General features: G+C 38.5%; 1 protein-coding gene across 1 annotated transcript in view; it reads left to right on the forward strand.

Moving 5' to 3' along the window:
* SFMBT1 (Scm like with four mbt domains 1) overlaps positions 1 to 17,281 on the forward strand; it is a 127,174-nt gene that overhangs the window by 65,473 nt on the left and 44,420 nt on the right. The window contains exons 2-3 of the mRNA XM_077749550.1: positions 3,317 to 3,471; positions 14,199 to 14,293. Of these exons, the coding sequence (XP_077605676.1) occupies positions 3,444 to 3,471; positions 14,199 to 14,293 (123 nt within the window). The 5' untranslated portion in view covers positions 3,317 to 3,443. The remainder of the gene's footprint in view (positions 1 to 3,316; positions 3,472 to 14,198; positions 14,294 to 17,281) is intronic.

Raw genomic sequence — 17,281 nt, forward strand, 5'->3', positions numbered from 1 at the left:
AGGAAGAGAGAGAATCCCAAGAAGGCTTCATGCTGTCAGTGCAGAGCCTGATGCCAGGACTCTACCTCATGAACCATGAGATCATGACCTGAGCCGAAATCAAGAGTCAGATGCTCAACTGACTGAGCCACCCAGGCGCCCCTCACTGAAATATTGTAAATAAGATTAGCAAGGTTCAGATCAGTTAGTTCATGGTAACTTATTTAAATGCATAACTCTAATGTGTTCTGGTCACCAAAAGAGGAATTATCACCAAAACCAGTGATAAAATAAACAAAGACAGTAAAACAATTTAATACAAATAGGAAATAACTGAAATAAAAGGAAATAAATGAAAAGTGAGTTAAATTTCCATTTTCTAAGCTCCTGGATATTTTACTGTTTTTTTTCCCTTCATTGCACAGAAAGCACACTAGCAATAAAGAAAGAGATTTAACAGATGTTCTATGGCAAAAAGCTTCAGCAATTTCTCATAATCCTATTAAGATGATGAACTGATTGTTCATTGGTTAAAATCTTAGTGATGCCGTGAAATTGAAAAAAATATCACAGCCTTATCTTTCAGCTTCATAAGACTTGTGGTTTCCACTTTCTCTTGCCTTTTTTGATTATTATATATTATATATTTGAATATGTTATATATTCAATATTGCCATATATATTATAATTTTGCACTAGGTGGCTCTTTGCACGAAATGTGCTGGCATATTTCAAGAGTTTATGAACATAAGTAGTAGGTGACACCTTCAAAGCAACAGATATTTACATAGCACTGGCTTTGCCATGTCAATCCCATGATGTAGTAATGGGGTGTTCTGTGTAGAGATGATGCACTAAGTGCCATAGGAACTCGAATCAGGCAATATTGTATACAGTTAGTATTAGCTTGGTATTTGCCATTGCTCTCTGCTGAGTGCTTTTCATGGATTGCCTTACTTATCCTTATAGCAACCCTCTGAAGTAGGTACAGAACTAGTCTCCTTCTTTTACAAGTGATGCCTTTGGCACAAATGAGTTAAGTCATTTGTTAAAAGTCATGTAGTCGAGTAAACAATGGACACAGGATTTTAAAAAGTTAATATAATGTCCTTCACTTGATTTTTCCTCTCAGCAGTATAGACAATATTTCCATGTGCTTTTCTGAGTCCACCTAAATTCTTCTAATGATTGTAGACAATATCCTAGTATCAGTATATCATAGTGTATGTGGCCATCCCATTCGGTAGACATATAGGTTGTCTGGTTTCTCACTGTTAAAGATACTGTGGCAAAACATCACTGGTTATGAAGCCTTCAACACATGTGTTTTGTATGAAAGATTCTTTTGTTTTTTTAAGTTTATTTATTTTGAAAGAGAGAGAGAGAGAGAGATGGGGAGGGGCAGAGGTAAATGGAGAAAGAGAATCTCAGGCAGGGTCTGCACTCTCAGCACAGAGCCCAGTGCAGGACTTGAACTCAAGAACCACAAGATCATGACCTAAGCACAAATCAAGAGTAGGACACTTAACTGCCTGAGCCACCCAGGCATCCTGAAAGATTCTTAATACTGGAATTACTGCTCAGAGAGTTTGTGTCTTTTAAATCTATATAGGTCAAGTTAGTTTTCATTAAACTTGTCTTCAAAAAAGAGGTACAAATCTGTACTCCCAAGTTCTCCATTCATCTACCTTACTTGCCAACAAGTTTTTTAGTTTTAAAAATTTTACCAATCTGAAAGGTGAAAAAAATAGTATATAATTAAAAATTATTTTCATTGCTACTAATGAGACTGAGCACATTTTATAAGCTTTAACTCTTTTTTTTTTAAATGTGGATCAGTTACATATTTTGCTCATTTTTCTTTTTTGATGTTGAATTATAGGAGCTTGTATGTAGAAATTAGCCCATTATATTTTCACCCATCTCATTTGTCTTATTTATTTATTTATTTTTAGTAAAGTATAATTGACAAATAACATTCTGTTAGTTTCAGATGTACAACATAATGATTTGATGTTGATATACATTGCAAAGTGATGACTAAACTCAGTCTAGTTAGTTTCAATCACTATACATAGTTACAAAATTTTTTTCTTGTAATGAGAACTTTTAAGATATACTCTCTTACTTTTGAACTTTATGATGTCTTCTTTAAAACAATTTTTAAATTTTAGAGAGAGAGTGATCAGGGCAGGAGGAGAGAGAGCGAGAGAGAGAATCTCAAGCAAGCTCCGTACTTGGCATGGAGCCCAACGTGGGGCTCGATCCCACAACCCTGAGATCATGACCTGAACCGAAATCAAGAGTCAGATGCTCAACCTACTGAGCCACCCAGGCGCCTCATTATTTATGGTGTCCTTTGCCACATGGAAGTTTTATGCTTGTATGTTGTCTTTGCTGTCACTCCCTATGGTTTCTCTATTTGGGTCCAGAGTGATCTTTGGTAAAACACAGATTTGATCATTTCCTTTCCACAGTTAAAGAAACCCTCAGTTCTTCCTGTTGAGAGGGGGTAAAATATAATGTTCGAGGACATGGACTACAGACATTTTGCTTGGTTTGAAACCTGGTTCTGCCGCTTCCTAGTTGTTGGGCCTTGGGCAGGTCAGGTACTTTTCTGTGCCTGAACAGAATGGGGAGGAACTGCAAGTGAGAATGGAGTTTTTTTCATGGTAATAGAAATATTCTAAAACTGGATATAGCGGTGGTTACACAACTCTGTAAATTTACTAAAAACTGTGGAATTATACACTTAAAGTGGGAAATTTTGATATGTGAATCATATCCCAATAAGTTTTTTTAGAAAAAGAATACATTGGTTCAGGGCTCATTTTGGAGGCATTCCCTTTGTAAGTGTAACTGTAGACTAAGGTAGTTGATAAGTTTTGGTTCTGCGTAATATTCTCGATAAATGGAATGGAAAACTAGATAAAGTAATATATCCTTGAACTTATTCATTGGGTAAGATAGAACATTGAAAGCTACCATTTTTCCCTCAGGCATTCATTAGGAATTAGAGTTTTTGTGGGTAGGAGTCATGGTGCTAAGCATTATAATCTGAGTTTAAAGGGTCATGATTCATATACATGTTAATTTGTTGCAATTTTTAGATACCAAGATCTTGATAGCGCTATCTCTACGTATACACAGGTACACTCACACCCACACATACATTCTTCAAAATTAGGGAAGGTATCAATTTTTTCTATAATACCATCTCTTCTGCCAATGTGTTTCTGTTTCATGTGCCCTCTTAACCTACTGGGGTGGCAGGTCTTAGGAGTGAGTAAACACACTGGGGCCTCAGACTGTTGATGTGTTCTTTTTTATTTTTCAGCACTTTCATTTGGACCCTTGGATACCCATTGAACAGATGCTTGAGACTGGCAAGTAATTTTCAGACCATAGCAGAACCATAAAGCCTGTCCTCTGTGTGGGGAGAAGATAGCCCATGTTCTGTGGAAATGAACGGGGAGCAGCAGCTTGATGCAGGTATTGGTTTTGCTGAGCAGAAATCATTTTTATAGTGCGTAGTGCAGAGTTGTATTACTTACCTGTACTATATTGTCTGACTTGTCTTTCTGCCAGTGAACAGGAAGCTCTTTGAAGGTGTGAGTCATCTTTTTCTGTACCTAGCAGAGAACTCATAATGTTTGCTGGAAAAGCAAATAAATTTTATGAACAGACATCTTAAATTTTTAAAAAAATTTTGATAGTTAATTTTGAATTATTTTGAAATAGTAATAGATTCATGGGAAGTTGTAACGATGGTACTAACAGGTCCTGTGTACCCCTCACCCAGTTTTTACCATTTGTTACATCTCATGTAAGTATAGTACAATACAAAAGCCAGGAAACTGACATAGGGATAAAGCATATGTAGTTCTCTGTCATTTTATCACATGTAGATTCCTGTAACCACCACGTCCATCAAGATACAGAACTATTCCATCACCACAAAGAGCTCTTCTTTACTACCCCTTCATAGTTACGTCTCCCCCTTACGTTCCTCCAACCTTCTCTAACCCCAGGCAGCTGTTAATCTGTTCTCCATGTCTGTGTCGTTTCAAGAATGTTACATGAATAGAATCATATTGTATGTGACTTTTTTTTAATGTTTGTTTTTGAGAGAGAAAGTGTGTGTGTGCGTGTGCATGTGTGTGCATGCACAGGCACCGGGACAGGGCAGAGAGAAAGAGGGACAGGGGATCCAAAGCAGGCTCTGTGCTGTCTGCAGAGAGCCTGATTCGGGGCTTGAACTCACGAACCATGAGATCATGACCTGAGCTGAAGTCAGACACTTAACTGACTGAGCCACCCAGGCTCCCCAGTATGTGACTTTTTGAGATTAGCTTTTTTTGCTCAAGATAATGCTCTTGAGAGCTCTCCAAATTCTTATGTGTATTAGGAATTTGTTCTCTTTTATTGCTCAGCAATATTCCACTTACTACAGTTTGGTTAACTATTCATCTATTGTAGTATGTTTTGTTTGCTTCCGGTTTTTGGCCATTACAAATAAACCTGCTGTGAGCAAGCCTGTACATAAGATTTCACTTTTCTGGGATAAATGCCCAGGAGCACAATTGCTAGATCATATGTTTAATAAAGAAATGGCCAGGGCGCCTGGGTGGCTCAGTCGGTTAAGCGGCTGACTTTGGCTCAGGTCATGATCTCACAGTCAGTGGGTTCGAGCCCCACATCGGGCTCTGTGCTGACAGATCAGAGCAACATCGGGCTCTGTGCTGACAGCTCAGAGCCTGGAACCTGCTTCAGATTCTGTGTCTCCCTCTCTCTCTCTGCCCCTCACCCGCTCACACTCTGTCTCTCTCTCAAAAAATAAAATAAAGACATAAAAAAAAAAAAAAAAGAAATGGCCAAACTACTTTCCAGAGTATCTGTACATTTTTACCAGCAATGGATGAGAGATCTCACATCCCTTTTGCCTTTTGGTATTGTCACTGTTTTTCAGGTCATTCTGATAGGTGTGTAATGACAGCTTTCTGGTCTTAATTTGCATTTTCCTAATGGATAGTGATGTTGAAAATGTACTTGTTTGTCATCCTTATATCCTCTTTAGTACAGTGTCTTCATGTCTGACTCATTTATTATGTTGTTTCTTTGCTTTTTAAATTAATAATTGCTTTTTTTTTTACTATTGAGGTTTTTGAAAAACTTTACTGAGGTTTTAAAATTTTTTTTTTTTAATTTGAGGGAGAGAGAATGCAAGCAAGGGAGAGGGGCAGAGGGGAAAAGAGAGAATCTTAAGCAGTCTCCACATTCAGTGTAGAGCCTGACATGGAGCAATCAAGAGTAGGATGATCAACTAACTGAACCACCGAGGCACCCCTGTTTTTGTTTTTTGAGATATAATTCACATACCCATTTAGAGTACACAATTCATGATTTTTAGTATATTCACAAAGTTATGTGACCATCACGGCTAATTCCAGAATCTTTCATCTCACCCAAAGGGATACTGTTAGTGGTCATTTCTTATTCTATCCAGTCTCTGGCAACCATTAACTTACTTTCTGTTTCTATGGATTTACCTATTTCTGTTTTCTTTTTTTCTTCCCCTTTTGAAGTTAGTTAGTTTGTTTCTTTATTTATTTATACAATGGGGAGGGGCCAAGAAAGGGGGGGGGAGAGAGAGAGAGAGAGAGAGAGAGAGAATCCCAAGCAGGCTCCACACTGTTAGTGTAGAGCCTGACACAGGGCTCAGACTTATGAACTGTAAGATTATAACCTCAGCTGAAATAAAGAGTTGGACACTAAACCGGCTGAGCCACCCAGGCACCCTGGCCTATTCCTGTTTTCTTTTGATTAATGTTTACATGATATATTTTTTCCATCCTTTCATTTTCTACCTATGTCATTATGTTAGAAATTTCCTATAAAACATACACCCATTTAAAAGAGTTTTAGTCTTATGTTGGTGTATTTAGACCATTTACATTTAATGTAATTATTAGGACTCAGGTCTGCTGTTTTTGTTCATTGTGTTTTTTTTCTTTTTTGTTTTTTGTCCTCTCTCTGCCTTCTTACGGGTTACTTCAACTTTTTTAGAATTCCATTTTGATTTGTATGTTGTGTTTTTTAATGTATCTCTTTGTGCAGCTTTTTAGGGGTTGCTCTAGGTATAACACTATATATACATAATTTATCATACTTTGCTGGTGTCATCATTTTATGAATTCGAGCAAAGTGTGGATACTGTGCCTCCTTTTATATTGTTTCACCTTTATAATTGTCTTAAATATTTCCTCTGCATACTTTGAGAGCCACATCAGGCACTGTTAAAATTTTTGCCTCAACTGTCAGACATAATTTAAAGTCAGGAAGAGAAGGAAACTGTTTTATATTTTCCAATATTTTTACCCTTGAAGTTGTCCCTTATTCCTGATTTTCCAAGATTCCTTCTTTTGTCATTCCATTTTCTGCTTATAGAATTTTCTTAAGCCATTTTCTTTTCTTACGGTTGATCTGCTGGTGAAAAATATTTTACCTTCCTATGACAGTGTCTTGATTTCGCTGTTCATCACTGAAGGATATTTTTGCTGGAAATAGAATTTTGGGTAGAACAGCCTTTTTTTCATCTCTTGAAAAGTACTGTGCATTCTGGCCTCCACGGTTTCTGAGAAATCTGCTGTCATTGGAATCCCCTCTCCCCCATTCATCTTAAGAGAGGTATTGTTTCTCTTGCTGCTTTCAAGATTTTTTTGTCTTTAGTTTTCAGAAGTTTGACTCTTGGTGTATCTTTGCACATATTTCCTTAGGTTTATCTTGTTTGAAGTTTTCTTAGTTTCTTGAATCTATAGGTTTATTGAAAAATTTTTTGCCAAAATTAAAAAATTTTCAGCCATTATTTCTTCAAACACTTTTTCAGCACTGTCCTCTTTCTCTTTTTCTGATACGCTGCTGGCACGAGTGTTAGATTTATTTTGTTGCTATTCTACAGCTCTTTGACACTCTCGTCATTTTTTTCAGGGTTTACTTTCTGTTGTTTAGATTGCTCTGTTTTTAATTTTAATTGTTCTTTCCTCTCTCCTCCTTATTCGGCTAATGAGTTTACCATGGAGTTTTCTTGTGGTTAGTATATTTTCAGTTCTGAGCTGAGGAGGGATGAGGAATGGGAATAGCCCTGGCTTAAAAAGCCACAACCCTTCTCTTCTAACCAGGTCCAGTAACTTGTCTTGAATAGTTACTTTCAGTTTGTTGTGTGTCTTCAGTTAATTTACAACTTTGAAATGGTTGATTGTCATTGTTGAGTCAGTAATTTTGATATTTTTGTGGGAGAGTAGGTTCACTGAGGTACTCACTGTGCCATTTAGAAAGTTGATTTATCTTGTTTTATTTATTTTTTTTTATTTATCTTTTTTAAATGTTATTTTTTAAAAAAAGTTTTTGGTCTTTATTTTATTTTGAGGGAGAAAGAGAGTGAGTAGGGAAGGGGCAGAGAGAGAGAGGCAGACACAGAATCCTGAAGCAGGCTCCAGGCTCTGAGCTGTCATTACAGAGCCCGACATGGAGCTCAAACCCATGGACTGTGAGATCTTGACCTGAGCCGAAGTTGGACGCTCAACTGACTGAGCCACCCACGTGCCCCTTAAATGTTATTGTTAATTCATGCATTTAAAGCACACATGCATGCTTCATGCCTGTGCACGTGCACGCACACAGACAAATTTGATGAGTTTGATTCTATTGCTGTTCTCATTCATTTGATGATCAAACTGCCCATTCTAGAGCACTGTGAGTTCTTTCAGATTATTTCCTGTGTTCTTTTGATGTGATGTCATGTATCTGTGATAATTCTAGTTCTTGCTTTCTGGTGTAGATTTCCAGGTACTTCTTGAAAATTTTCTACCCCAGGCTTACAATCTGCCATTTCTCTGGGGAACTATTTTTTCTTTTGGGCAGTGGATATGATATTTAGAGATCATGGTCTGGGTGCTGAGGTGCCCAGTGATACTAGGTTATCATTTCTTATAAGCCATATCCATAGACATAGCTAGAAACTACACATCTTTAGAAAAGGTGGCTTCATTTTATAATTATACTTTTATTTATTTTTTAATTTATTTAATGTTTATTTTTTGAGAAAGAGTCAACATGAGTAAAGGAGGGGTAGAGAGAGAGGGAGAGAGAGAGAATCCCAAGCAGGCTCTGCACCATTAGCACAGAGCCAGATGTGGGGCTCGAACTCAGTGAACCACGGGATCATGATCTGAGCTGAAATCAAGAGTCTGATGCTTGACTAAGCCACCCAGGCACTCCTATATTTACAATTTTATTTTTTTATTAAAAAAATTTTAATGGGTTTCTTTATTTTTGAGAGAGACAGAGTGCAAGTGGGGGAGAGGCAGAGAGAGAGGGAGACACAGAATCTGAAGCAGGCTCCAGGCTCTGAGCTGTTGGCACAGAGCCTGACATGGGGCTTGAATCCACTAACTGTGAGATCATGACTTGAGCCAAAGTCGAATGCTCAACCGACTGAGCCACCCAGGCACCCCCTATATTTACAATTTTAATATAAAATTACACTAATCGAAAGTTACTTCTTTGATTTTGTGCTTGCATCTATTTTCTTTTGGAAATGTGCTTCATAATGATGTTAATATCATCACTTATTTTTACCCTACCATATTTCTTATTGTTTTTTAAAATGTTTATTTATTTATTTTGAGAGAGAGAGTGTGTGTGTGTGCGCGCACATGTGCCTGTGTGCAGGGGGAGAGGCAGAGGTGGGGGGAGAAAGAGAATCCCAAGCACACTTTACACCGTTAGTGCAGAGCCCCATGCAGGGCTCCATTTCATGAACCTCAAGAACAGGACCTGAGCTGAAATCAAGAGTCTGATACTTAACCAACTGAGCCACCCAGGCATCCCTGCCCTATAATATTTCTATATTTTTTTCAACAGTACCAGTATTCCAAGTATTAGTAAGATAACAACGTGAGGTTTAAAGTTTCTTTATGGTTTTTGCCTTTAAATATATTCCCCTGGGGTTTGCAGTCAAATGCTGTATTTTAATATGATGTAAAGTAATCCTGTTTTCCTTGTGGTTTTGCCACCAACAGTTAGGCATATTTGTTTCAGTTCATTTTCATTTGGAATTTTTTTCTTTTTACTTTTTTTAATGTTTATTTATTTTGAGAGAGAAAGAATGTGTGAGCAGGGAAGGTTGCAGAGAGGATGAGAGAGAACTCCAAGGAGGCTCCATACTGTAAGTGTGGAACCTAGTGGAGGGCTTGATTCCATGAACCATGAAATCATGACCTGAGCGAAAATCCAGACTCAGATGTCTAACTGACTGAGCCACCCAGGTGTCCCTAGAATTTTTTTCTTTTGATGTAAATATGTTTCTAAATTATAAAAAAATCTACATAGTTATATATAATGCATTCTGATACTATTCATCCTTCTTATTCTTTGTATACACAGCTGGTTTTATTACTTTATTACTCATTTTAAAATTATAAACAAGTATGTGTGTATGTACATATATATTCATATTCATATCTCTTCTATACTAGAGATTATTCCACATCAGTATGTGGTAATCTTTCTCATTCCTTTTTCCAACTGTATAGATGTATCTACCATATTTAATTCAGCCAGTTCCCTGCTGGTGGACATTTGGGTTGATCCCAGTCTTGGTATTACAAATAGGACTGTAATGAATAGCTTTGCACATATGTCTTTTTGTATTTTTGCTAACATATCTTTGGGTTAGATTCCTAGAAGTGTGGTTGTTGGATCAAAAGGTAAATACATATGTATTTTGCTAGATATTGCCAAGTTCTCTTTCACTAGGGTTGTGTCCTTATGCTTTACCTGCTTAACTACAGCCTCATTGTAGAGAGGAGTATGTTGTCAAACTTTGGCATTTTTTTTCCAATCTGATACATCAGTGTAGTTTTAATTTGCATTTCTTTTAAAAAGCTGTAAATTTGCACAGCTTTCCATGTTTAAGGATCACCTGGCATTTCTTTTCATGTATTTTGCTCATTTTTCTTTTTTTAAAGAAAAATTATTTATTTTGAGATAAATAAATTATTAATTTTAAGAGAGAGTGCGTGTGTGTGCACAAGCAGGGGAGGGGCAGAGAGAATTCCAACCAATCCTGAGGGGGCTCAATCCATAACCGTGAGATCATGACCTGAGCTGATAGCAAGAATCGGTTATTTCCAACCAGCTGGTTGCAAGCCAGGTGCCCCTATTTTGCTCATTTTTTGATCAGATTATTAGTTTGTTTCTTGGCTTGTTAAAGTTTTTAATTATGAGAGGTTTTAGTTCTTTAATTCATTATTTTTATTATTTTTTTAGTGTTTGTTTATTTTGTGAGAGAGAGAACGTGAGCTGGGGAGCGGAGAGAGAATCCTATGTGGGCCCTGAGCAATCAGTGCAGAGCCCAACACGGGACTCGAACCTACAAACTGAGATCATGACCTGACCCGAAATCAGGAGTCAGACACCCAGCTCTCTGAGCCATCCAGATGCCCCTTTTGTTGTTTATTTTTTATTTGTAAATTAGCATGCTGTTTGAGGGAGTAGGTCCCTGGCTAAGGACCATGAGTGGTCAGCCTTGTTATGTTTTAGTAATGGAAATTGAGTTTCTACTGACCCATGCTTCCGGGAGGCTGTCCATGTAGTCTTTGTTGGCTTGTTACATTTCTGGTGAAAAATTTCAAACATGTAAAAACAAATGGAAAACAAGATAACAAACATCATGGATAAACATGAGTGGAAGACAATGTAACAAAGACCTGTAGGGCCTACTGTGAAGAATTAATGTTGTCCAGTATTTGTTTCCATTTTTATTTTTTTTTTATTTTTATTTTTTTAAATATTTTTATTTCTAGGAGAGAGAGAGAGACAGCGTGAGCAGGGGAGGGTCAGAGAGAGAGGGAGTCACAGACTGAAACAGGCTCCAGGCTCTGAGCTGGCAGTCAGCACAGAGCCCGACGCGGGGCTCGAACCCACAAACTGCGAGATCATGACCTAAGCGAAAGTCGGACGCTTAACGGACTAAGCCACCCAGGCACCCCATTTGTTTCCATTTTTAAAACTGTTATAAAAAGTCCTTAACACAGAGTTTACTTGTGAATCATTTTTAGGTATACAGTTGGTGGCATTTAGTCCATTCACACTGTTGTGCGTCACGGTGGTGATCTCCAGCCTTTTTTTTTTTTAAGTTTATTTATTTATTTTGAGAGAAAGAGAGTGTGTGTGTGCATGTGAGCAGGGGAGCAACTGAGAGAGTGGAAGAGAGAGAATTCCAAGCAGGCCCTGCACTGTCAGCGTGAAACCCGACATGGGACTCAAACCCACAGACTGTGAGATCATGACCTGAGCGGGAATCCAGAGTTGGACACTTAACTGACTGAGTCACCCAGGTGCCCCAGTCACCACTTTTTCATCTTCTCAAACTGTAACTCTGTACCTAGTACATAATGGTAACTCCACATTTCTCTCTTCCCCCAGTCCTTGGGAACCACCATTCTGTCTGTTTCTCTGTGGATTTGAGTACTCTAGCTATTGCATGTAAGTGGAATCATATGGTATCTGTCCTTTTACAAGTGGCTGACTTCACTCAGCGTCACGTCCTCAGGTTCATTCATGTTGTCATATGTGCAAGGATTTCCTTCCTTTATAAGGCTGAATAACATTCCATTGTATGTAGACACCACATTTTGTTTATCTGTTCATGTGTTTATGGACACTTGAGTTGCTTCCACCTTTTGGCTATTGTGAATATTACTGCTATGAACATTTGTGTACAAATATCTGTTTGAGCTCTTGCTTTCAATTCTTTGGGGTGTATATCCAGAAGTGGAATTATTGGATCACAGGGTGATTGTATTTTTAATTGTTTGAGGAACCACTGTGTAGTTTTCCACAGTGGCTGCACCATTTTACATTTGCAGATTAGCAGTGCACAGATTCCAATTTCTCACATCCTTGGCAACACTTATTTTCTGCTTTTTGGGATAATAGTCATTCTAGTGTGTATGAAGTGGTATCTCATTGCGGTTTTGACTTGCATTTCCCTAATGATGTTGAACATGTTTTTATGTGTTGTTTCCATTTTTTTAAAGAAATAAAGCCTAATAGAGTTTAAGCCTCTTTTGTACTTCCATTCCTGTTTTCACCTCTCCATCTCTGAAGGTAGCACTGTTGATATATATCCTTCCCACCTTTGTTGTTTTTATACTCTTATTAATATGCATGCATTTATAAACATTTATACTGCAAAGTTTGCTTTGAAGCCTACACTGTATCTTGTGCTTTTCATTCTGCACTTGCTGGTTTTTTTGATGTGGGGTATTTTGTTTTGTTTTGTTTTTTGAGATTTATCTATGTCAACACTAGTTCATTCATTTCAACGGCGACATAGTACTATTCCATTGTAGAATTGCCATAATTTATCTCTTCTCCTACCAGTTCCTCTGGTATGTTGCTGTCACAAACAGTGCTATGGTGAGCTTCCTTGTACTTGCCTCCTAGTGTGTGTGAGACACATGGGGTTTCCTAGGGTGTATTCATTCAGGAGCTGTTTATTGTGAACTTGCTGGTGCCCCACATTGTTTTGGGCAGTGGGGATACATCAGCAAACAACACCCTGCTCTTAGAGAGTTTATGTAAATTGGGATTTGGATTTTGAATATTTGAATCTTTGCTCACTCAACAAAAATTTATTGAGTCTGCCGTGACAGCGATATAGGAGTGACCAAAACAAAGTCCTGTCTTGGTAGATCTGTTTTCTCATGGGGAGGATAAAAAGGTGTATGGAATACTGTCCAGTAGTGCTGAATGCCTGTGAGATAATGGAAGCAGAGTCTGGGGTTTCTGCTGTAGAGAAGTAGCGATGGGAGGCCTTTCTGGAAAGAGGACATTTGAGGAGAGGATTAAGTGAAATGAAGCTGTGAATGACACTGGGGAAGGAGTCTTTGAGCTGAGGAAATCAATGAGGAAAGAACATGTTTAGAGAAGAATAGTAAGAATCCCAGGGTCACTTGAGTGCAGTGAACACACAAGAGGCTGCTTGGGGATGAGGTGACAGGGAAGGTAGCTAGGGCTCAGACCAGGTTGGGCCTTCACAGTCTTCCAAAGAGTTTAGATTTCATTATAATTTTGATTAAAAGGTGAAAGGATATAGTGGTTAGGTCTTGGGCTAGAGAGGGAGCAATAAAAATGGTAGGAAGTGATTAGATTTGGAATGTATATTAAAGTTGATACCTACAGAGTTTTCTGATGGTTTTGATATATCTGTAGATATGAAAGGTTGGAAAACAAGGATAACCATACATTTTTGGATTGAGCAAAAATATGGACTGGTGGTATCTTTTACTCAGTTGGAAAGTAGTAAGGAAGAATCAGGTTGAAAATTTAAGTTTGAGATGTCTTTTAAGGCACCTTGGTGGCTTAGTTAAGCGTCTGACTTTGGCTCAGATCATCTCACAGCTTCTGAGCTAGAGCCCTGTGTCAGGCTCTGTGCTGACAGCTCAGAGCCTGGAGCCTGCTTCAGATTCTGTCTTGACCACTCTCTGCCCCTCCCCCTCTCACGCATTGTGTCTCTCTCTCAAATATAAATAAACATTTAAAATAAAGAGAGATGCCTATTAAGTATCTCGAGTAGTTGGCATTAGATACTAAGTTATAGTCCAAAGTGATTGTTATAGTTACACTCTCATCAGCTTTTATGTGGCCCATTTGGGTGTCTCCCTGATGGATCCCAGGAGACAGCATGTCACACTTCCATGTTGTTGAGATTCATTGATCATCAGTGCACAAAGGGAACCTGCCATTTAAAACAAACATGTGAGGGGCACTTGGGTGGCTCCGTTGGTTGAGCATCAGATTTCAGTCAGATCATGATTTCACAGTTCATGAGTTGGAGCCCTGTGCCAGACTCTGTGCTGACAGCTCAGAGCCTGGAGCCTGCTTAAGATTCTGTGTCTCCCTCTCTTTCTGCCCCTCCCCCGCATGCACTTCGTGTGTGTGTGTGTGTGTGTGTGTGTGTGTGTGTGTATGTCTCAAAAATAGATGTTAAAAATTAAAAACTAAACAGATGATTATTTTGTGTGTAAAATCAAATCAATTAATTTGATGTGAATTAAAGTGTGTAAGTTAGGGTTACTAAGTTTACTTTTTATGCTTTGGGTTTTCTTTAATTAGGCCCCACCTGTTTTCTTTTGTTCTGATTTTAATTCCAGATGCTGGATCTGGTGTGGAAGAAGTGGAATTAAGCTGGGAAGATTATCTAGAAGAGACAGGGTCCGCTGCAGTACCCTATGGATCTTTTAAACATGTAAGCAGTACCTGTATTTGTTTTACTGACTACATGTTGTTCCTTTGACTTAACAGTACCATCATTAGAGGGTTTAGAGTTATTTTAAGTTGGGACACTTGAAAGGATTTGAGTGCTTTTTCCTTTTCTCTCCTTCTGCCACCTTTGTTTAAAAAAAAACTGGACATTTTATTTTTTTTAAAGATTTTATTTTTAAGTAAACTCTACACCCACCTTGGGGCTCGAACTGACAACTCTGAGATCCAGAGTTTTTTTAAAGTCTTTTTTGGTTTTGTGTATTTTCTGCCACTCGATGCAAGACTTTTTCACTAGTCATGAATATTCCTTTATTTCTGTTTTTAAAAACCTCATAAATTGAAGAAAATGGTTTATTTTCTTATACTTTGTTTTATGACTGTTGGTTTGCACATTGAAAGTCATTCAAGTAAAGTCATTATGTTCTCTCATGTTGAGCAGAAACATAATATCATCAGTAGGCCATATTCGTGGCTGGGGCAGTATAGTTTATGTCCTAATAGCTCAGTTTAATGCTTAATCCATTGGCTACATACTTGCCCTATATGACGCCTTTAGAATGTAAGAAAATAGTCCAAATTTTATTAATAATTTATATTCAGACCTAGTTTTTGAACCTTTTCAAAAGGTTCAAACAGAATTATTGATCTATTGATTTCACGTTTGTCTTAGTCTATTCAGGCTGCCATAGTCTGGGAGGTTTGAACAACAGAAGTTTATTTTCTCACAGTTCTGGAGACTAGAAGTCTGAGTTCAGGCTGCCAGCAGGGTTAGGCTCTGGTGAGGGCTCTCCTCCTGGTTTGCTGACAGCCTCATGACTGTGTCCTCACGGGGCAGAGAGTGAGTCAACTCTCTGGTGTTTCTTCTCATGAGGATGCTAATCTTGAATCAGGGCTCCATGCTTAGGGCCTCATTTACCCTTTACTACCTCCATAAAGGTGCTGTCTTTAAATACAGTCACATTGGGAGTTAGGATTTGAACATACGAATTTTGGGGAGACATAGTTCAGTCCATAGCAGTGTTCAGCAGGGCATGGTTCCTTTGTTCTGGGATTTGGGAAGGCACAAATGCTCACTCAGAATTTTGTGAGGTTAAACTGTGTTCTTACAGGTGTTATATATGCCAAAGAGTCTTGCTATTTTCAGTTTGTGTAAAAACTCAGTCATAATAGTTGACCTATCTATTTTTTAGTTCACTTAGGCCTTTCTTAAATTGAAGTGGTGAGAACTACATTGTTTAAGTAAGGATTTCATTTTATATTCCATTGACTAAGTATTTTCTTAACATGGGAAATCTGTTCATGATCAATACCTTTAGATTCTTGTTTTTAGTGTTGTTACTAATCTGATGGGTATTTATACACACTTATTTATTTATACTAAAATGAAAATGGGGGATACATTTCCTGACCAAAATCCTGGATCTAAAAAATGTCACTTTAACATTTTTTTAAAAAGTTTATTCATTTATTTTGAGAGAAAGAGCGCAAATGGGGAAGGGGCAGAGAGATGGAGGGAGAGACAGAAAATCCCAAGCAAGCTCTGCTCCAGAAGTGCAGAGCCTGATACAGAGCTCGAACTCATGAAGCATGAGGTCATGACCAGAGCCAAAGTTGACAGTTAACCAACTGAGCCACCCAATTGCCCCCAGAAATGTCATTTTAAAGAGATAGGTTCCACCTCTCCTCTTTGAATGTCAGAGCAGCAAGGAGAATGAAAAATAGATGTATACTTTCTGATCATCAAATGTAGAAAATATTTGTAAGCTTTAATCAGTATATGGTGAAGGACTGCCACATACGGAGAAAACCAAGCACAGGTATATGAAGATGATGAGGAATGCCTGTAGCTAGCCAATCACAGCCAAAGCTGCTGGAACTCAGATCTCCAGGATGTGTGAGCCGCTGGCAAGTTTTATAGTACCCAGTTTGGAATGAAGAAGGGAGGGAAGGCAGGGCTGAAGAAGAATTAGAAGTAAACCACATTTGCAAGGAGGGCAGTTTTATGATAGTAAAAAGTTTTCCTCATAGTACATGTCTGGTGAAGGAAACAGCACAAACTATGGAAAAGACAGTAAGCTTTACCTGAGTCTTCTAGAACAAAAGCTTTAAGCTGCTAGGGGAAGGAAGNGGGGATAGAACGGAAGAAATAAAAGCCCTCTGTCCCTGGAGAGGGGTAGGAATACATGCTAGAGCATTAAAGGCCCCCTACAGTTGGGAGAGGGGTAAGATCACTGAGAAGTTTGCACTCAGGACACAGAACCTGAGACTGAGGCTGAATCTCAGAGAGTGCCCCTTCCTGCTTGTCTTTAACCACTGAGTTAGAAAATGTTGGGTAACAGAGGTCTGTTTGTAGGGGAGAAGCAAGAGTGTGGAGATAGATGGTCTCTGAGATGCAGTCACAAAGAGAAGACCTAAATCTCAGGGTGGAGCAGCAAATATTGAGGGGGAAAAAGCCCTCTGGCAAATGAGCCTATACCCTCAATAGAAAATGCTAATGTAGTTTGGAGCCTCTGGTGTACTATGTATAATCACACAACAGAACCCAAACCCAGTTGCACTCCTCACTACATTGACTTAACCTTGTCCCTCAAATTTATGGCCTAAAAAGAAACATGCCCATGTCCAGGCATACATACTATTTGCCTCAACCTCAGTTACTATGTACAGGATGTCTGGCTTTCAGTGAAAAATCATGGGACACACGAAGAAGCAAGAGAAGAACAGCAAACTGTCAATAGACAAAGCATTCAACAGAACCAGACTCATAAGGCCCAGATACTGGAACAGCCAGAGAATTTTAAATAACTATGAGTAATAGGTTAAAGGCTCTAGCAGAATAGGTGGACAACATGTGTGAACAGAAAAGAAAAGTCAGGGGTGCCTGGGTGGCTCAGTTGGTTAAGCATCTGACTCTTGATTTTGGCTCAGGTCAGGATCTCATGGTTCATGAGACCAAACCCTGCATCAGACT

Source organism: Crocuta crocuta, unplaced genomic scaffold (assembly GCF_008692635.1).
Source record: "Crocuta crocuta isolate KB4526 unplaced genomic scaffold, BGI_CrCroc_1.0 scaffold463, whole genome shotgun sequence".
NCBI lineage: Eukaryota > Metazoa > Chordata > Mammalia > Carnivora > Hyaenidae > Crocuta > Crocuta crocuta.